At 45.4% G+C, this 21,952-nt stretch overlaps 1 protein-coding gene across 4 annotated transcripts in view; it reads left to right on the top strand.

The window, feature by feature from the left end:
• LOC147625012 (protein ENHANCED DISEASE RESISTANCE 2-like) overlaps positions 1 to 21,952 on the top strand; it is an 86,424-nt gene that overhangs the window by 27,268 nt on the left and 37,204 nt on the right. For all 4 annotated transcript variants that reach the window (XM_086818233.1, XM_086818234.1, XM_086818235.1 and 1 more), the window contains 8 exons: positions 1,681 to 1,745; positions 7,807 to 7,878; positions 8,049 to 8,216; positions 8,514 to 8,725; positions 14,092 to 14,149; positions 14,639 to 14,814; positions 15,291 to 15,392; positions 15,830 to 15,877. In XM_086818233.1, the coding sequence (XP_086674359.1) occupies positions 1,681 to 1,745; positions 7,807 to 7,878; positions 8,049 to 8,216; positions 8,514 to 8,725; positions 14,092 to 14,149; positions 14,639 to 14,814; positions 15,291 to 15,392; positions 15,830 to 15,877 (901 nt within the window). The remainder of the gene's footprint in view (positions 1 to 1,680; positions 1,746 to 7,806; positions 7,879 to 8,048; positions 8,217 to 8,513; positions 8,726 to 14,091; positions 14,150 to 14,638; positions 14,815 to 15,290; positions 15,393 to 15,829; positions 15,878 to 21,952) is intronic.

Genomic DNA, 21,952 nt, shown 5'->3' with positions numbered 1-21,952 from the left:
CCCACTCACGGGATCCTTTGGCCGCATGCACCTGTGGTATCACCAGTGAGAGCGTGATCCCTCCTGAGAGCTAGACACCCCCGCATTCGGGGGTCCAGTCCTTCCGCCCATCAGCTGCTGATCCAGGAAATACTCCACTGCCATGGAGAGGTTCGCGTAGTACGTAGGTCTTCTTTTCATTTCATTTTTGGGAGTTTTTGTTTCCATGTTCATAGTCTAGACAAGGAACTTTGTAACACATGTTGGTCTCATAGACCCATTGGGTCTTTTGTAGACGCTAACAAAGTCTTTCTTGGTATTTTGCAAAAGATTTGGCCTCGTGTTGTGCTTATGTTATGTCCTGTTAGACTTCATATCATTTACGCTTTCTTGTGTTGTGCTTGTGTTTAGACTTCATGTCATTTACGCTTTATTTTAATGAGAGTGTCGAGCATGTGTGGGGCATGCTTGGCATGCTTCAAAGTTCTGTCTGTAATCAACTGAAGTCACGTTTCCTGGAGTTGTTGTAAAAGAAATCTCAAGGGGTGTACATGGAAGGACCCTGAGAAACTTGGGTCTCCCCAAAGTGATGTCCTCCCTTCCTTGCGTCTTGTTATCAAATGGACTCTGAAATAAAGATGTGATGAGAGTCTGGGACTGTTCAGTGGTCTCTCGAGAAGTCATCATTTTCAAAAGGCCCAAAACTTTCATGGATTAAGCAATGATATCTACCCTGTAGACATCTAAAAAGATAGTGCTTTTTCCTCTCGATCTTCACCACCCTGCAGAGCTGGCAGATGCTGCAAGCTTGTCTGTCATCTCAAACTTTGTGTGGGACCCTTGAATCTTGATGTGAACAATGGCAATTTTCACAGCATGTGACGTGGTCTGAGAATGAACCATCAGTGGCAATATGTAAGAAATGGTTCTTATAAAACTGCATCATTGTTGGAAATGGGACAGCTCAATCCATGTCCAAAAGATATGAAGATAGAGGATGTTTATGGGAATAATGGTGTTCAGCTTCTGTTTGCTGTGGCGGAGGTTGGGGCCATTAAGGCTGTACTGGAAAGGTAACAATTTGTCGATCTAGATGCCTCAAGATAGAAGCCATCTACTCATACTGCCCGGTCCTAGTGTCTTGCTAGTTCTATGGATGAAGCAGGTGCAATCCTAAGTAAAAGATCAGCTGTCAGGGACCGAATTCTCTGAAGGTGAGTGATGGTATGGAAGATTCCACCTCATCAGCTTCAAGTGGAAAGCTCCAAACTTCGTGGCAGAGATATCATAAGACACTGTGGACTTGCCCCAGATGTGTCTAAAGAATACCATAATCTGCAACTGTTGAATGCATGCTCCCAATCCTTTTGGCCTAGGTAAGGTCCCAGGCCCCAAGGTGCTTTTTTCCATAAGACATTGCTGATTGAATTTTTGTGCAAACGTTTGACAAGAGTTTTGAATTGTTTTAGAGGTTTTTAGGTGCCTGATCAAGGAAGGATGTGATTATGACGTAGACAAACATGCATGCATGCACACTAAAATGTTGGCATACAGTCATATGCACATTGTACACTTGCATGCATAGTATAGGTATGGAAATTTATTTTTTCGCTCTCGTGCCTGTGCGTGCATATTTATTTAGTATATACTGCCGTGAAATTCATTTTCTCCCACTGAGGCACTGGTTGACAATGCATACAGATGGAACTCCAAGAGAGACTTTGTGTTTTCGCGTATGTGGCGCCATGATCCAGACAATACCTATTGTAAGTCGTCAGTTCATTTTCCAGTTATGCCTTGCAAGTATATATGTTGCTCTGAAATGTTTTTGTGGAAGGTGATAGTTTCTTGCTGCTGTGCTGTGCCATTGCTATGGTTGCTTTGAAGATGTGCAATGAATGCCCTAAGTATACTGCTATGCTTTAACACATTTCAGTTTTTGTCTTGGGTTATTCTTGTTACTTTGACTTTGACAATCCACGTTGTGCTGATTTATTAGAAGAGCAAGTTATACAGGCTCTACAAACCTGACATGAGAACCTCTCTACAACTTCACAAGCAGTGTTGTACTATCTCCATTCTTGGTTAGGAAAGTGTTATCACTGATTACTCTGGCTAATCTATTGTAACAAAATCAATAAAGACAGCAATGAACAGCACACAGACAGACTTGTGTGACCAGACAACGATGTTTTATTCTGATGGCTTGCCCCTCCTATTCCCCTCCCTGCCTGTTTTTTTGGGAGTATTTGCTCAGGAGCAAAGAAGTAGAACTGGTTATCTGCCGTAATGGTTGCTAATATTTTCTCAAAGTGACAGAAGCAAGGCAGCTGTTATATGCATCTTGCTTTTTGGATAGGTAGTGCAGAATAGGAGGGAATTAGGGAGGGCTTGGAGAAATCAGGGGGAGAGTGGGAATTGTGAGATAGGGGGAGAATTGGGCGAATTTGGGAATTGGACGAAATTGGGGGAAATTAAGAAACTTGGGGAAAATTGGGAAACTTAATGGAAATTGGGAGAAACTGGAGGAAATTGAAGGAAATCAGGGGAATTGTGAGAAATTGGGGATATTGGTGTCTCTAGAAAATTGGGAGAATTTGGGGGACATTGGAAGAATTGAGGGAAATTAGAGGGACTTGGAGGAAATTCAGGCAATACGGGGGATTGGAAAAATTTATAAAAATTGGGAGAAACGATTTTTTTTAAAAGGAGAATTGAAAGAAAATAGAAAAATTGAAGAGGGAATCGACAACAGACACAATGTATGGGTTGCTAGAACCTGAGGGGCATTTTTTTTTCATTTCTTACCCAAACAGGAGAGAAACAAAAAGTGAAAATTTTCCGTATCTGCACAGAACGTATGGTACAATATGTACGGATAGTACGAATCTGTATGAGTACAGAATGCAACTATGTTTGGAGCCCTTGTGCAAGGAACCAACGGGAGACTCTGGCATACCAATACTCATTCGTGACATCGATCTACTAGCTATGGAGAAGACTCCCAGTAGGCAAGCCTCGGTAGTCTGTGACTATCCGAGGTGTGGAGGTGGTGGGTGGACCGTGGATGTGATTGTTTGGAAGAGTGCATCTATCATCATAGGAGCTGCGTCAAAAGCCACCTGGATAATAGGGTGTGGTACTAATGGTTTGCTGCAGATCGTACATTAGAGCATCACGACCTCGAGCCTCGCAATTCTCCGGCTGGATAATAGGGTGTGGTACTAATGATTTGCTGCAAATCATACATTAGAGCATCATGACCTCGAGCCTCTCAATTCTCCGGCAGTCCTCCTTGTTGCCAAGGTTCGGCCCTTAAAAAGGAGCCCCATACATCATCACCAAAGTAATTGGGGTGTCAAAAAGCCATTCCTTAGTCATGAGCTCCTGGAAATGTGTCTGGAAACCGAGCACACCATTTTCTTTGTCTTCTCTTTCTTCTTTGAGACCATCACCATAGCCCACACTGTGCACATCCTGCTGGGCCCTGTGCTGGCTGCGGCCATGACCCTCCACCCTTTGCCTCTGGTTTCCGCCTTTGCCCTGTGCTCCCTAGTATACAGTGTGTCCTGACCCGGACTAATGGTTGAACCATAAATCAGCAGCCACTCCCACCCTTACTTCATCGCACATCGGGCTGGCTCCCGTCTTCACCTGTGTCCTTGAGCAAGAAAGGCAAGAAGTAGCCCAAGCCAAAAATGACCAGATCGAGCGGGTGGGATGGATTGCAAGGGAAATTGAAAAAAGTGCTCGACAAGATTGATGCCCAGGTCAATGCATGTACAGAACCAAATGGATGCAGTGTGCTTACTAGAGAGTGCCTATGGCTGCTGAAAGAAATTTTGACTATCTAGGAAGATCATCGCCAATGGGAATCTTTGTATATGAAAGAAAATTGTGAGGCGCGACTACATAAGATGTGTTTTCGAGGTGTACGATTGCCTGATCGAGGCGTCCACACTTTTTTTTTTTGGTCGGTGTGAGTCTTTAGACTGGGGCTTTAAGGGCCCAAGGCAGCCCCTCACACACACACACACACACACACACACACACTCTCTCTCTCTCTCTCACTGATTCGCTTCATTGTTCGCCGCCGCCTCGCTATGCTGGCCCCGCCTTCCTCTCCGGTAGGCCCTGTGATTCTGCCTCGCTGATTCGCTTCACTGTTCGCCGCCGCCTCGCTATGCTGGCCCGCCTTCCTCTCCGGTAGGCCCTGTGATTCCGCCTCGCTGATTCGCTTCACTGTTCGCCGCCGCCTCGCTATGCTGGCCCGCCTCCCTCTCCGCTAGGCTCAGTGGGCAGCCCTTCTTCACCCAGATAGTACTGTGTATGATCTCTGAGTCACCTCCTGGAGCCTGTACTCTGCTTGTGACTGACTCATAGAGTGTAATGATCCCCCACAACATCTCTGCTGGCACTCCCATATCCTGCAGTCTCCTCATCAGTCTGGCCCGTGGGACAGTATCAAAAGCTTTGCGGAAATCCACAAAGCAGTAAATATCCATTGCCCGTGAGCTCTCCCCTCCTCAATGATCCCCCATAAGTGTAAAGATATGATCTAGTGTGGAGTGCCCTCTCCTGAAGCCTGCCTGCCCTGGTGCTTTGAGTCTCTGCTCCTCGAACCATCTACTAAGCTCATACTCCAAAATCGAACCATAAATCTTGGCCAAGGTGTGACCAATCATGATAGTCCTATAGTTGTTGGGGTCCATGGGGTCACTTGCTTTCAAGATAGGTACAATAGTATTCGATGACCAACTGACGGGGAAGTCCTCACATAAAGCCCTGTTAAACATGTGAACCAGTAAAGGGGCTAGCGTGTCCCTAGCATGGGAGAAATGCTCGGTGAGGAGTCCATCATGATCCTGTGCTCTCCCAGTCTGCAGCTTGTCAATAGCATCTCTCACCATGCTGAGGTGAAAGAAGGAAGAGTGTGGGGGACGAGGTTCGGGTGGATGGGGGAGAGGTGGCTGCTCGGGGACATGGTAGAGAGAGGTGGCATAGGTGTGCTAGGTGCTGGGTGAAGTAATCGGAGTTGGAAGGCGATGATCCTGGAAGATCCTCCAGTCCTCCTTACAGTCCCTTCCAAGAAATAGCTGGTATAGCTCCTGCTCAAGCCTAGCTAGGTGGGCTCTCTTCTTTCTTCGTGTGAGATGTTGAAAGACCACTCGTGCGTGTTGGTGAGTGGTGGATCCTAGTGCCATCTCCCGATGTGAACGGGCTCAGGTATCACAACATTCCTCGTCTTACCAGCTATTATGTGGGACAGTCCCTCCTGGTGTGTAGGGGTGGCTCTGGAGTGTGGGAAGGCGGCTACAGCGGACGTATGGAGGGTGGCTGAGAGGTGTGTAGTAAGCTCATCAAGTGGGATGTGGGGGTCGAGAGGTCGGAGAGGATGCGGTAGATGTGATCAAAATAGATGGAAGAGGTCTCTCTGGTGAAGTGGTATCTCGGACGGTGATGGGGCAAAGCAGGTGGTTGCATGGTGTATCGGCAATGGAGGGAGAAGGCCAGGTATGCATGGTCGGCTGCAACACCGATGGGGCGAGGAGAGATGGTGAACTCCGGAATGAGTGGGATCAGAGAGAGGGATCCCATTAGATAGTCCACTGTACTAGCTCCATGTCCGAAGGGGTAGGAGGTGAAGGAGTTGGATCTAGGCCATCTAGCCAGGCCATTGTAAATGGCTAGCCTATGAGCCCCGCCGAGAGCTAAGAGATACTCTCCATATTCTGGGCGAGCTGCTGTATCGTGTGATGTCTACTCTAGATCCATACCCATCGTGTCAATCTCCTTGTACATGGGATCATTTGTCTCAAAGAAGGGTACCTGTGCACCTTCGGTGCGGGCATTGAAGTCTCCAGCCAGGAGGATGTCCCCTAGATTGGAAAACTTCATAATGTCACCATAAAGGGGCAGGTATAGGGACTCTCCATGGGTGGCATATTTAGAATTGGAGGGTGCAAAGTAACACACTGCAAGGTAGATGTCTCGGGCCTCCTCTGTCTGGATCCTTACCCACAAAAACCGTGCGGCCTCATCCTGTCCGACCACCTGTATCACATGTTGAAGCTCCTCCCTATATAGTAAAGACACCCCTCTCGACCCCCGGGTACCCCCTACTGTGCGTGGGTGTGGGCGGTGAACAGACTCCCATCTACATCCTCTCACCTCTGGAAGCTGACTCTCGTGGCACTGATGAGTCTCTGTGTATAAGACCAAGTCTCTTCCTCTAAATGTCTCCTCGAATAGACCTGCATATGTCCTCAAGGCGCCATTGCAGTTCCAAACTGCAATCTCTAGCTTGGTCTCATAGGTCTCGCACCGTCATTGGGCAAGTCGCTCGGTGATGATCACCCTCCCATCTTTGTACATTGCCCATTTCGCTGCCTTCCGTGCATCCAAGATGCGTGGCATGCACTCCCTCCTGTGTGCCACCTGTGCTAGTGTGAGATCGTCTTCGAGGTAAGTCTTTTCTCCTTTTAGTGCCCACCTTTTGGTAAGGAATGCTTGCCTCGCCTCCAACCCCGCAAACTTGAGGATGAGTGTGCGTTCCTTGGTGGTGTCTTTGCCCACCCTCCATGCCTCGACGAAGGGGGTATCAGCGATTTCCAGCTTTTTGCGTAGTGCTATGGCGTCCTCTTTCGGCGAGGCTCCTTCCTTCCATCCCACCACTCTCACATTCAATGCCCTAATCTTCCTTCTTTGCTCCTCTTCGAGTGTGTCATTGATGATGTTTGGGGATGATGGTGGGTTCCGTTGCTTCTTGGCAACCTTAATCCAGCTGCCCGCTTCTTCCACTTGTTTCTGTGTCTTCTTAATCACCTCGGCCCATGTGGTTGCCTCGTTTGCCTTCTTCTCCTCTTGTTCCTGGAGGGTCTTCATTTGCTCTCTAAGTGTATTCAGCTCATCATTGAGGGATAGTTGAATCTCTCCTTCTTCGAATTGAGTATGTGCCCTCAAGGTCTCATTTTCCACTCTGAGGGTGGCAACTTGGGCCTCCAGCTCCGTGATTAGTGAGGTATGGTGGTTGGTTTTTGCGTCCAACATTTGGACCATTTCCTCCTGCATCTTGCTTAGCTGAGTTGCCATGTATGCCTGCATGTCTGCCTTCCACCTATCCATCTCCTCCTGCATGGAGGCATGCAACTCATGCCTAAGGTAATCGCTATCCTTGTTCTCCCCGAGCTGCTCAATGTCCATATCCTGCATTTTGCATACTTCTCTCATGGTGGTCAGGCATGTTTTGGTATGGGTGTCGCCGATCTTGTGTGTGCTCGCCCAAATCGAGCTGTATTTCCTCTCCTTCTCACCTCTAGTCCTTGTTGCCGGTGAGCTGTCCATGTTCCCCTTCTAGTACTGATTTTGCTCCTCAGCTGGTGGCCCCCATAGATGGCCAGCTGCAAGTGGGGGTAGTAGCAGATAGGTATGTTGCTGCCTTGGGGGCCTGAGCAACGGCAGGTTGGGAAAGCGGACAGAAGCGAACAGAATATGGGGCGAACAGCGGGGCGACCAGGAGCGAAGTGAACAGAATGTGGAGCGAACAGGGGGCCGACCAGAACAGAATATGGGGCGAATAGGGGGGCGACCAGGAGCGAAGCGAACAGAATGTGGAGCGAAGAGGGGGGCGACCAGAAGCGAGGGAATATAGTGAGGGGATACAATATCATGTGGGACGGAGTTTTTACTTACCCTCTCTTCTGTTGCTCATTTTTTCAAAAAACAAGAGACCACTTTTTGAAACTTGAAAGAATGATTCTCTTTACGAACATTATTTTGAGGTTGTCTAAAATAGTGGAATGTTGTTAATTTTTTTACATGGTGCAGCAATTTTGCAGTCATCAACATCACACAAGGATTTTCCAAAGAAATCAGGCTTACGGCGAATTACCTTGAACCGTAGGTGTCCCTTTTATTTAAGAAAAAGAATTTTATTCTTTTCAATATTTGCTAATGTCTCAAAATTTTTGGCAAGGCACTTCAACCTAGTCAACATGCTAGTTACTTCATTTGGCCAAAATTAGTTTAATTTATGAGCATAATGAATTTTATATGACAATATGTTGCAGCTACGTTTTGGGAAATCAAGCCTCTTCCATTCAATAGACCGGGTAGCTCAAGATCACTTGTGACTCAAACTATGGAGATACGATCTACAGGGTGGGGACACTGGAAGAGAAAGTACTATGCTAAGCTGGACAAAACTATACCTTATGTAATTCTTTGCCAAATAGCTGGTAACTCTTCCTCGTCTGCACCAAGAAGTTATTGGTTTCCTTTTTAGGTGGTTTGCATAATGGAGACATAGTGAAACATTGGGAGATGCAGACAAAGGGGTCCTACTAAACATAGAAGTGGATTGAAGAGACCTAGGGCGGCCACCATTAACAAATAGCCTTGTTGGAGCTGCATTTTCATGCTGCCTGTTTCCAATAGTAAACTCTAATATGAATGATTGATGGCTATTTTTATGATTTGGGTTGGCTAATCATTATTGATTTGTCAGTGTCTTATGTTGTCGATATGTGAACCAGGTTTGAGGGATTATTTTGCATCAAATCCTATTCCAGATGATGATATCCCCACAACAACAATCACAAAAAGCACAGAAATGTTAGGGAGACTTGTGGAAGCAACTGAAGCTGCAGATGCTACACACGAGGAGTTTTACGATGCAATAGCAGCTGAAGTGCCAGAAGAAGATGACGACAAGGACAGTGATGAAGAGGAGCCAAAATCAAAGAAGGTATGGAAACTACCTTGACATGAATTCCCCAGTGCCCCTTATTGGCCCTATGCCGTTCCTTTGTCTGGCAACCAGTGAGATTTGATGTATGATCTGCTTTGCCAAAATTTATGTGGCGAGGTGTCTCTCTAAACCACTGTTGCTGAAAAACGCTTCATTCCCAAGCATACCCGTTTGAAAATTTTCACATGTTTCATATGCGTTTTTTCTAGTGTTTCTTTTCCAAGGTTACAAAACATGTCTTTTCTGATAGCGACCCCTGTCTGCACGTTATGCTCACTGCTACAATGCGTTTTTTTTTTGTGGAAATTTTTGGGCAAGAAAGAGACTTCTATTAAGTATGAAAAAATCAATACAAAATCATGGCTAGAAGCCGAAATCCTCATTACAGAGTGTAAGCCAGTTAGGGGCGCGGTGATTCCAAGAAACCCTAGTGGGAGTGGAAGAGAAGAAGTTCCCATGATCCCACTCCCTCATGAAGAGAACATGCTTTGCTTGTGCTGACCTAGAACACTGAATAGGCAACAAGTTTATCCAAGCATGTAAATGCCAAATCTGGCATTTGTTAGGCATTTGCGGCCAGTTGATATTGTGCTAATTCTTTCTATCTTCAGCGGTGCATTTGCCCTATCAACTGCTTATTTCCTGTACTAATTCTTTCTATTTGCTTCTTCCCTTAGTGCTAGGCTTCATTATGGCTGAGTCTAACCTGCATCTCCGGAGGTTTGACCGAAACTCAGTACGAAGGGCTTTGTGTGAATATATGCTAGTATGTGTGTGTGTGTGTGTGTGTGGAGTGCGTGTGTGAGAGCATATTTTGATACAGAGTTCTACACCCACTATCGGGCACTGATGATGTTAGTGGGGATGTTGTAGTATCTAGTCCATACTATGCATAATGGAGTTGATAGTTATATAGTCTTGTGGGTTGACTACCATGAGTATATAACATGCATGTTCCTAAAAGGTAAATTTGGGCATGTTCCTATATTCATCTAGGTGTATATATATATGTACAACACTCTTCCCCCCAACCTTTTCCTTTTTTGAAATGTTTTTGAAACCTAACAGATTGTATGATACAGTCTATGTTTTTTACACTGAACGATAGTTACCAAGTTCATCCATGCATATAAATAGCCTGTCTGGCATTTTTAAAAAAAGATATGGAACCCGAGCCCCTCCTTTTCTCCCCCTATTTCCCTTGTATGAAACGTTTTTGAAACCTCCCAAATTTTCATGAAACATTTCAAAAACATTTATGAAACACATTTTTTGAAACACCTGGTAGCTATGCTCTAAACTGTGGAGTGTGGCTGATAATAGGCTTCAAAGGTGGTATTTCTGCCATAATCATCTTGAAGTATGTTCATGTTTTTGTGTACCGTGTTTACATAATCCTCATGGGCAAGTGCTTGGACATTGGCAAAATGCATCTAGGGACTATCAAAGCATTTGGGTCCTTGGAGATTGGAATGGAGAGAAAAAGAGGGTGTGGGCTGTATCTGAGACAGGCCCTTCATCCAAAGGTTAGCCTAAGTTTATAAAAACCCTCAAACACTGTCCGAACTTCCGATACACAGATACGAACAAACACCAATTGGAAGGGTTGCTAGCAATCTCAGCACTCCATCCGAAGCACCCCTAAGCTTTAGGCTGAACTCAACCATCAACTCGCCAATCTACCCACCTTGCCCAAGCATTGGTGTTTCACACCACCGTTCGAGTGCCTAACTACTGTCAGAACTAGGCCTGATGAGGTCTTGATCTCATGCGAATCCTCCCAATGGGAGATATCTAAGCATTGTACTGACTTGTCCAATGTACTTTGTCCCAATACAGGTTGAACAACGAACTTTTGGTGTGAATTGGTATATATGTGTCACTTAGAAAATATATTTCATAATCAATTACATTGAATACAGGTGGCTGTTATTATTGACGATCAATTATGTATCATCATTCTGTATTACGATTTTTTGGGCACTTATCTTTGAATATTGTTTTTTGAGTTTTTTTGTGTTGGTTTCGACTGATTATACAATTTATATTTTTGGTTTTTGCATAGCTCTTCCTCTTCATGATAGAAGTACTCATCCTCTGTATCAGACATGTTTGCTGAATTTTCAGCGATGGCTTTCTTCGAGGCAACCACGAGCTCACCCCCTTCAGAAAGTTAATGATTGGTCCCGGCAACGGAACCTTGAAACCGGCCTCTGATATAAACCAGAGTGCGGTAGACTAGCAGTCACCCGTCCACTTGTAGTCTAGATATGAAAACAGAAAAGATTGGGGCTAGAGTGCCCAAATCTGAAAACAAGGCGACACCTGTTGGCCCCAAAAGCTTGGCGCCCCTTGCGGTATTTCTTTATTCAATTCCAAAAATATGAATGGCTGAGTACAACAAAAATCAGCCAAGAGATTACACCTGTATGTCCAATCTGACGGCCCACAATCCCTCTTAGCACAGAGGATCTATGCACACAGATCTGTGTCTCAAAATAACACACTGTGCCTCCCTCTGATCAGCCAAGACCACTAAGCAGGGCAGCCATGAGCATACATCTGGCATAACTCAAGTACATGATTCAACATCTCAGCTCATACATACAAGATCTGCAACAGATATCAAGCAGTCGAAAGAGAGAGAGATGAACGGATGCGGAGCTTACCAAATTCAGCCGGTGAATTTGCACTGGAGGAAGCAACGGTACCAATTTGTACTTGCAGGCACTTGTTTCCACAACCCTGCTTTACATGCATGCACGTACTTGTCTGTACCCTCCTCCTTGGCTTGCCTATAAAAGATCCCTGAGCTGTCCGTGCGTAGGGCATCTACCACCAATTTTGCAAACCAGGGCGCCGCTTCACCATTGGCATGAGAAGTATACTGTGTGCCTTCTCCATGGCTTATCGACCTTGAGGATTGGGGCCCTTCATCATGTCCCCTAGTTGCTCTGTCAATGTCACCACCTCTTCTTCTTGAAGATGAAACTACTACAGACTCACTGAAATGAGGCGGTGATCTTGATCTCTCTCTGTGGTTAGACATCTTCTTAGTAGCAAAAGGCTTGTTCCCAGGGATTGTCTTCAATTATCAACAAGGTAAGGAAGATAAATGAAACTCGCCACAGTTGCATAACAAAATATTCACTGCTAAACACACTTGGCCAACTTTAATCACTGCTGAATTTTACAGCAAACCACTCAAAATTGTCATCAATCACTTGAGAGATAGATAGAAGAATGGAAGAGAGAGAGCTTACACAACATAGACTCGGAACGGCCAGGCCCCTTCACAGGAATATAGATTATTCCTCCATAATTTTTACAAAGTGTATTGTTTGATTGAATTCAGCATTATATCACCATCAAACAAGATTGAAAACAAATGATTTGGAATCTCCTAATTTGTACGTGATGGCTTACCATACAAGCACAAGAGTTGGAGAAACTCGCCCGTCTGTGTGCCACCCCAATGGCCTTCCAATGGGTCACCCAACCAGTTGTCTTCTCTTGTGTTTTGGATGCACACAAGAGTGTAGTCCTTCGAAGAAGAAGAATTCAGCTAGCTTTTCTTCAAGGGCTTCGAAACACTTTCTCGCATACGATTGCGCAGCACCTCCACTACGAAGTGATGGTCTTCTCTTTGCAAAAGAATCTCCACAGTTGATAGAGTAGCTTTGCCTCCTTGCCTTCTTGCTCTCAAGCTCTAAGTGTTGTTTCTCTTTCTCACAAAATGATTATGAAGTTCTTGCCTCTCCTCTCACATGTGTATAATGAGAATTAGCTAGCCTCTTTTTATAGTGAAGTTATTTCCCCCTTTTCAAAAATAGAAAGAGAGAGTCTAAAAGTGTATCTCCCTCTTGAAAGTAGAAAGAGATGGTTCCTAAAAGTTCATTTCCCTTTTGAAAATGGAAAGAGATGGAATTAATGAGCGTGCATGAGAAACTTTCTTAATAGTTATCTCCTCAAAATAGAATGAGATGGTCTAATCTTCTTTTTTAAAATAGAAAGTCATGGTTCTTCACAAGTAACTTTCCCCCTTCAAGAAATTGAAAGAGATGCTGATAACTAAACTTCTAAAATGAGTCTGCATGTTGAGTTGAAGGGAAAGTTACTGAGCTGGCATGGGCCAGCAAATTCGTCGCCATATCATCAGTTTTTTTTTTTTGGGCCGACCTTCGTTTTCCCCAAAAGATGAAGGGAAAGCCCCTAAATCAGATTTCGATCCTAAAAGTTAGTATATCTTTAAAATTTGTTGAAATTAAAAGAATGCTTAACCGCTAGATCAACAACCAGTAACATGCAGACATTTGATGTTTAAGGATGAATGCCTACGTGTTCACGGCGCACGCATTCCAAAACAGCATTCCATGCAAGTTCATCAAGCAACTTAATGTCATGTGCCTAAGGTGAATACCATCCGTTCAATACACTTTGTATCCATCCATACTCTCCCCTATAAAGGTAAGAGTGCATAGTCCATCATGCTTTATGAAGCATGTCTAATCACACTTCTCCACTTAGGGATTGAAGTATGTCCATGGCCAATCATACTTCCCCACTCGGGGATCGAAGCATGTCCAATCATACTTCCCCACTTAGGGATGGAAGCATGTCCATTCATGGGTTCCTCCTGAATAAGAACTCGTGTCTAATCATGCAGCCTGCTGTGCTAGGGCTGACAACATGTCCAAGTTATATTTATCTTCAAGATTCTTGATACAAGATTCCATGTACATGGTTAGGGTTTGTGAAGAAAAACAAGTGGGTGACAACGATGAGATGTTGGCAGGCGAAGAGTAGAAAGCAACTAGCACCTGTGGATGGCGGGACGAGCACTCAGAAGGGAGGAGTAGCGAGCAACTAGCACGGGTGGATGGTCGACTGTCGCATGAAGAGAGTGGAGACAGCTGGCTGCGGCGCGCGACCCAAACAGTTCGTGTTTTTTTTTTTGTGGCTGCTGTTTCAATGTTTTTTTTTGGTGGCTCACATGTGAACCCTTTAAGTCCCCATGCCCCAACTAAGCCCTAACCCTATTGTGGGTTAGTCCATGTCCCTAGGCCTGTTGGGACCTTACATGCACAGTTTGCAAAAGTGCCCTTATAGGATACTTAAAGTTGTGAGTCAATGATGTAGTATTTGTGATATGAGACATGCTGCATGGTAGCTGATGGTGCGGTTTTTCTGTAACAATCTGGGGCTACACCTGTATGTGATATTCTCTATGAATTATTAGGCAAGCTGTAGTGTTGAACGGTTAGTATTGATTTGGTTGCATTGTGGTTAAAAGTAAAGTTGCTTCTTTTCTTACCTCAGGTGTTTCTCTACTCTAATGGAAACTGCTTTCTTTTTGGCAACAGCTAAGCAGCCATCGATTCAGGAACATTGCTTTGGGAATCAGGGGATTAACTCTTCATGGTATTATAGTTTTTATTTTAAATTGTCTTGCTCCTTTCTCTCTTCTTATGGAACACACAAATCCATAGATATTTTCTGTTTGCAAGAAGTTTCCACACCATCAGGCCTACAAAATTAATTATCAAGGGAATAAATAGGTTTGGATACCCAAACAGAAAGTGAAGAGATCCCCAACTCAAAATTAGAATGGTCAACAACACCGACCACCACAATGGGAAAGGGAACCGACAAAATAAAGCCAGAGTTGCTGAGTACCTAAAACTATTCTAACAGCACAGGGGTACTGTTGGGGAGCCACGAAGAGCTGGATACCTAAGAGAATCTAAGAGCTAGAGAACGTGACCACAGACAGGACATAGACACTCATCTGTAGGAAGAAGTTACAAGTGGCACCATCCGAAGAAAGTAAAGCTCAGGAATGCAAGAGCACCGGAGGTCATAAGACCTTTCATTTTTGTATGATGCTTGCCCTTCTCTGATGTTGTGCAGCTAGAGCTCAGGCAAAAGAACTTGTTGACGGTTCTGATCCAGTGGAGTTAAACTTAAGTCAGTTCAAAGGCTCTTTGCCTTTAGCTGTTGGCAGTAAGGATTCCAGTTGCTGGATTGATCCTGGTGGACGAGAATTCATGGTCCGTGGAAAGACGTATTCAAGAGACTACCTTAAGGTGATAATTGTTTCTATCCAAAACGGTGAATTTTCTTGTCAAACTACCCTTGTTGTGTGTTTGTGTGTGCACACTCGCACTTGCACGCTCCTCTTTAGTGATTTTCTTCAAGAGAAGTAATAGAAACCCGGTATATAGTTTTTTAACGAAGAAAATCACGTAGGTGGACGTATACGCATAACCTGCATTTACTCTTGGACGCATATGCATTCGCCTCACTAGCAACCCTCTTTGTGCGTGTGTGTACATGCGTGTGTTCTTTTTAGTCTTAATCATAGCCTCATCTGTTTTTCACATTTGGGAAAGTTATAGAAACTCTGTACAGTGATTATCTCTGAAAGTTTTTTATGCATGAAACTGGACCTACTCTTGTGTGTGGATGACGTGAGAGAGGATGTCATGACATGTAGTCTGTGCTTTGCATAATGGAGTTGATGGTGTGTGATTCTCTTTGAACTTGACCCTACCTAATGCAGGTCTCTGGTGGGGATCCTTTATTGAAGCTCCTTGCTGTAGATTGGCTCCAATCTGAGAGCAGGATAGATTTTGTTGCAAGAAATAAGAATTATCTTGTCCAGGTCAATTTTATGATGCCATTATGACTGAAGAGGTTGAGCGTGTTCTTGGTTTCTTGGTTCTTTTGTTTCTTAGAAAAGCTTTTGCACTGAATTAGGGAATGGCTTCCGGGAGGCCACCATTTTCTGAAAGGGAATGGCTGACTGGGAGCTATTCCTGTTCGTCATTGTCCTTGGGAGGTGGCAGACAGCCAACATACAGGATTCCAAGGCTGCTGAATCATTTCTGACTGGTCAGCATTGTAGGCAGGGATTCTTTGGCTGCTGATTCTCAATCTGCTGCATCTTCTTTGGAAGAATAGAAGATGATTGGGCGGTGGAGATTGGGTTTCTGTGACCGAGGACAATGATGATTGTGCACATTGTTTGTGCACTACTTTTACCTTTTATGTGATGTTCCTGTTGTGACTTTTAACTTGGTTGAGGGTATGCTATGGCAGTCTGACGCAGGAAAGCAACTTCCCTTCATTCTTGTCATAAATCTCCAGGTAAAGCAACTCTTCCTGTTTTTTTTTGGTGTGAGTGATGTTACTCATAACATGGAAATTTGAGGTGGTCTTGTTGAGTTGAGTTTTGTATTAACTTTTAATGAACACATAACATACACAAAGAGATACAGGTTACCTGAACAACCAGTTTTAGCTTGTCGAATCCTTCAAATAGAACTAAATTATTCCAAGATCACTCAAGGAGGGAATTTAGCTAGCTCACCACCCAGCCATAGCTCCGTCTAGGAGTACCCCTAGACCAACACCAAACTATGACTCCTCGGCACCCATGCCACCAGGACAAGTGTGAGGGTGTGCCCCTCTTTTGGAAGTGCCTTTAATTAGTCTTCTACTGACGTGTTTATCATATTGAGAGAGGTGTCCTTAACTTGAGGTCACTTAACATGGTGTCATTAACTTATAACCTCAAATAGTGTTTTAAACTAAGCATTAATTTTAATAATTAGCATTAGCATAGCCTCATTATTGAAGCTAAGTTACTTGTGTCTTTTTTGGGGTCATAGCAGAATCCAATGCCATTCTGCCTATGGGTGCCAATGTTTCTCTATTTAGGGTCATGATTCTCGAGCTTGCCTTTGTGTCTTTGTCACTTAAAAGTTAAATTTAAGTCAATGTATCATCAGGTGTGCATCTGACCTAAGGATGTACTCAATGTATGATATTATATGGATATTTAAGTTTAAAGTAATTCCTTTTGAAGGGAACAATACAATCACTATACTCATGACAATTTTGAGCGTTTTGATGCCATATTGAGAGAGTATGTGGTCGTATTTTTTGCTTACATCATGATTTGTAGTAGATCCAAGCAGCCCTTCTCATGGACCTCGGACACTGATTGCTCATAAATAAATTTAAGAAGTACGGAAAAGGAGAAGTATTTGGCACATTAGTTTCCAGCTTGAAATCCTGATGGATGCCAGTAAGGTGGCAGAAATGCTGAAGTGGCCACATATGAAGAATGCAGTGCAACTACGTACTTAAATATATATATATATACATATATATAAGGATTGTTGAGGATTTGTTAGGTATCATGCAAAGGTTGCAGGAACAGCTTTAAAGGAAATGCCAAGCCTTTATAAGAAGTTTTGAAAACTAAAAGGTGAGTATCGTGTAAGGTGACAGGGGAGACCAAAAATAGCTCGGGACAGAGAAGGGCTCTTCCTCACTGGCTGGTCGCTGTGGGAGAAAGCCTCTCATACCTTTCTTTTTCTTTTCTTTTGGGGGGGGGGGGGGTGGTGGGGGATCAAACTGGTTGCCTGTAGTATTAAGTAAGCTTGCTGTCTTTGACCCTGAGGAAAGGACTGCTGTTCCAAATCCACAGAAAAGCCTCTCGGCACTGCTGTGCCCTCATGAAAGGTCAAGCTCTTCCATAGCTTCTCAATCCTCCTGCAAATCTCCGGGTCCTGTATCAAGCTCTCAGGTTTGCGGAGACTCTGCTGACTATCCTGTGTCCAGGGGTCCTCTAGAGAGAGGATGACGAGCAAATGGTCTGACAAGGTAGTGCCAGGTAAAATACCCACCAAACTGCCTCGTCAATAGGCCCACTCATCAACGTCGAAAGCTTGGAGGGGTTGGGGTCTGCGCCCGCCTATCAGATCTTGAGAATCTGACTCCCCTGACTACGGCCAAACTACGGGAGATGTCAGGGGTCGTGCCCCCTGATGGAGCCGTAAGCTCAGCACCTGAGACGGTATCCTCGCTATAGTGTAGTCTTTCCTGTGTGGTCTCAAGCATATTAAAGTCTCCCCCCATACACCAGAGAAAAGCCTGAGGGTGGCCCTGCTGAATCATGCTCCAGAAGTCTGCTCAACCTGCCATTTAGTTCGGGGCGTAGTTGTTGAGGAGGTCCACCTGGTCTTCAAGTCTGAGAATCACCCATTGTGCCCTCCTTGAAACTATGGTGTGAGAGTCCACTACCGCCGGAAGAAGCTGCTCGCTACCTGAGATGCATACTCCACCTTGGATCCCAGATTCGGGTGACAAAAAGGTGTGACTCCTGCCCTGTTAAATCTCCCCGCATTCGCAAGTATGACCAGCTAACAAGTGATGCTCCTGAAGAAAGAGAACGTCAATAGGCCTTCCACTAGGGCTCTTGGCAATTCCTCACGAGGACTTCCCATCGAGAGAGGCACTGCAGGCCCCCCAATCCGTGAATGTTCCAGGAGACCATCTGCATGAAAGGGGTCTAGTGGGGTGAGATCTGTCTGACCTGCCCTCCACCCTGTGAGACTTGGGAGAGGGTTTGGATGGCGAGTTGTCATAGTTTGTCCTGGTGCGCAGACGTCCAAGGTATTCCCGTATCCTATGCTCCATGTGGGCCCATTTCACTCTGGCTCAGCTGTATGCATACACTGGGCTCTAGTCATCACAATAGAGGTATTTGTAGGAGGGGGAGAGGGGGACCGCCATTGACACATGAGGGTAGATGAAGAGGATCACCTCCAAACTGAAGCTTACGAGCTTGCTATCCCAGCAGAGAGTGAGTGGAGTCCATAGTCTGTCTCCTCCACTATTCATGGACAATTGATAAGCTCTCTTACCTGCTGGGAGACCTGTGCCTCACAAACATTGTCTCACTTTTGGCCCTTGGCCCGCATGAAGCTTGGAGGATTAGGCCACGGAAACCGCTACACTCGGAGGGAAGGAGAAGATTACTGCTCCGGTTTCCAGAGTGGCCGGTCTAGATCTGTAAAAGATGACAGAGACTGGGAGAGGAGACAAAGTGTCTGCAAATGCAGTGGCATCCACTGGGAGGCATCTGAAGAAGCAAACTGGCTCCAAGAAGTGATGAATCCACGTGTGGATGGAACCCGCTTGGCGGCTCCTCCTAGGGTCAGGGGTTGCTGGTGGTTGGTGGGAGTGCTTAGGAGAGGCCACGGGGGGCTGGGGAGGGGTGAGGAGGTGGCTCTGGAGGGGAGGATGGGCGGGAGGCTAAGGGGAAGGGGAGGGGGAGGGGGGGAGATCAAAGGAGGGGTGCACCGGGGGGAGTGGGCGGGCGGCCACAGGGGCCCCGGGGGGGGGGTGTTGGGGAGTGTGTTTCCGAAAAATCAGGAAGACCGGCATCGAAACACTTCATGGGACTGGTCTCCAGGCTGGACCTGATGTTGAGACTCTCTAGGGTGTGCGTGAGGCCTCCACTCCAGACGGCTGATTCTGAGGTAAATGCTCGAAACGGTACTCTAACACGACCTTTTTTGCCTGGGTCCCTTCTAGCTGATTTGCCTCACAACGGCGTGTTGCTTTGGCTGGGTGCCAGCGCTGCCTTTGCCCTGTCGTCTGTCACCTACCCCCATTGTGAGGATTATGTTGTTAATCCTGCATATTGTGTACTAATTACTAAAGTAATTAACTTAGAACAAGAACCTTCAGGAGAACACTTGAGACAAGATTGAATTGACTTGTTGTTATTAAACTGAGTACAATAGGTCTCTTATATAGGAGATGAAGAGACACATTTGAAGAGGCATGTCCTTTGATGAAAGGACATGACCTTAGACGAAAGGGTACAACTTTTAGGCTAAGGGATGTGTCCAGTCGATGTAGAGGCACAACCATTCACTAAGGGATACAACCATTCGTCGAAGAGATGTGGCTATTCGATGAAGAGGTACATCCTTTGACGAAGAGTCGCAACCAGTCGAGGGTAGGGGTTCCCTTTTGCTGGTAACTCTTTGCATCTGCAACAGTAATCAGCAATGAAGAGAGAATCTGATATATAAACACGTCACAATCGTGACATTCCCTCCCATTTAAAATAAAACCCATGTGTTCAACACCCATTGTTGTCCTCATGGGTAGGGTGTTGAGATTCTGCTGACAGGAGAGAGGAGGTGGCGCCGCGGGGCTCAGCCTACTCTCGCCACTCTACGAGGGGGAAGGGGCTGGACTGCGAAGCTCGCCTAGACTGGCATGCGGAGTTCTCCTAGACTGGTGATGAGGGTAAGCTCTGGTGAGAGGGCCCATCTAGCGGCCAAGGAAATAAGGCCAGGAAGGCCCGAGTCCCCCCCCCCCCCCCCCCCCCCCCACCCCCCCCCCTTCTTTGAGGCATCAAAGAGAGATGATGTGTGGTATTGTCTCCCGAGAGGAAATGCTGATGCAGAGTGAAGGAATCCCAACCACCCGCACCAACATCGAGGTAGCTGTCGTTGGGAATTCCAACATTTGCTCTTTCGTTCTCCCAATGACAAGGAGACATGTGAGGTACTCCTTCTTGAGGCCTGGAAAACAACGGGAATCCAGATACCCTAGCTAGAGGGTCTCTCAGCCAGTCACTGGTACCCTTAAGCTGGGTATCATGAATTTCCAGGGCATTATTGCCTCAACCCCATAACTCTCGAGTCTCAGAGCTCCCATACTTCCACTCAAAAGTCGCATCGATTTGTGCAGGAGGCATGGTGCAGGCAGAAAATTCAAGAACATGCAATTTGCAAGTTGCAACGCACATTGGGGACTTGCAAGATTCTGCACAACAGGAAGAATTTGCACTTTACAGCACATTGTGGCTGAAATTAATTGGGCAGGTAGCTTCTACTAAAAAACAATGTTGTGGGGTTAAAAAAAGACATTAAAAAAATCGGGAATCAATTCCCCAAAATCAGCCCTATAATTTAGAAATTAATCAAGGGCAACTGTAATGGAGCATGTGCAGCTATACGGAAATGTGCACAGATGTACGGAAGCGTTCACAGATGAATGGGAGCATGCAGGCAAGGTGTGGAACGTGCCAAATCTGCAATTTTCGGGCCCTAATTTTCTATCCATAAATAAAAACTTCCAGAAACAGGTTTCGTACCGGATGAAAAACTATGGCCCTAGAAAGAGAAACATGGTATGGTGAATTGTTAGGAATATGAGCATGGTAAATAAATCCTTAAGGATAGAAACAAAAGAAGGGAATAACCAAACAAGGTCCAATGTTAGCAATAACCTATTTGAAGGGATGAACAACAAAGGGCGATAGGATCTTCTTCCTGAGTGTATTGGGGAATGGGGATTGTGGCTTCTTGAGGCAGCTGCTGCGGTTGCACTTGGGCAAGAGGCTTGTGTATGGTGGAAGTATCCTTCATGGGTGCCATGGGTGAGGAGACGGATGGGCTCCAGCTTTTGCTCTTCAGGGCAAGATGAGGTTGGGGTTGTGGAAGAGATGCTGCTTCATAAGATGCTTTAAGACTGGATGAAGTACAGGAGTTCTTTGCCGATGGCATGACAAAGGACTTTTGTGAACATGTGGACACATTGTACCTTGCCCACCAGATTCTTGCACGAGCCTTGGAGTTCACTGGTAAAGGCCTCGGTCCAATTTGTTGGTTGGCATGTAAGCAGCTTGGCTAGAATGGTGAGCGGCATCTTGTTGTGTTGGTCCATAGACTTTTGATGAGTGAGGAAAGTGAGCACACGAGTATAATAATCAATAAAATGTAAAAGAAGCACTTTTCAGTGGCCGCACCACATAGCTTGCTATTAGCTAACCATTACAACTAGTACCTACCTTGTTCACAAGGACTAAGAACCATTACAAAGAGCACCTAGTTCACAAGGATCCATTATTGAGCCTCAAAATCAGATTAATGCCTCAGTCTAGCTTACTTATGGAGAGCAAAGTGCAAGGGGCAATGATAAGTTTAAAAAAGGCCGATAAGGAGGAGGGAGGGTGAACGGTGTGGGAGGTGGCCAACTGTGAGGGGGCCAATTCATTGCCTCAAATGACATTGGAACTCCCCTTTTTTTACATTTTCATGGCACTAATGGACAAATACAATACCTTGGCATATAGCATAACTCACACACACCTCTTCATCTCTCCTCCCGTTTCACTTTTGAATGGACCAAATGACAACCAAGATAGCAAACCCATAACAATGGGCACTTGACCCTTCTACATTCTCCTGGGTGGTGGAGGTGATAATGGAGCAACTGAATCATAGGCCATTATGTTGGTTGGGTGATGAAAGGCCAACTTGATTCCAATTCGAAATTCGACAAGCTTTGTATTTTGCAGAAAATAGACTGATATTAGGTTTTATCTTTGCTTCTAGGGGGAAATACTAG

The sequence above is a fragment of the Cibotium barometz genome, chromosome 24 (genome assembly GCF_041138505.1).
Source record: "Cibotium barometz isolate CiBa-2024 chromosome 24, ASM4113850v1, whole genome shotgun sequence".
Classification (NCBI taxonomy): Eukaryota; Viridiplantae; Streptophyta; class Polypodiopsida; order Cyatheales; family Cibotiaceae; genus Cibotium; species Cibotium barometz.
The sequence above is the reverse complement of the archived record's forward strand: the minus strand, read 5'-3'. Positions and strand labels throughout refer to the sequence as shown.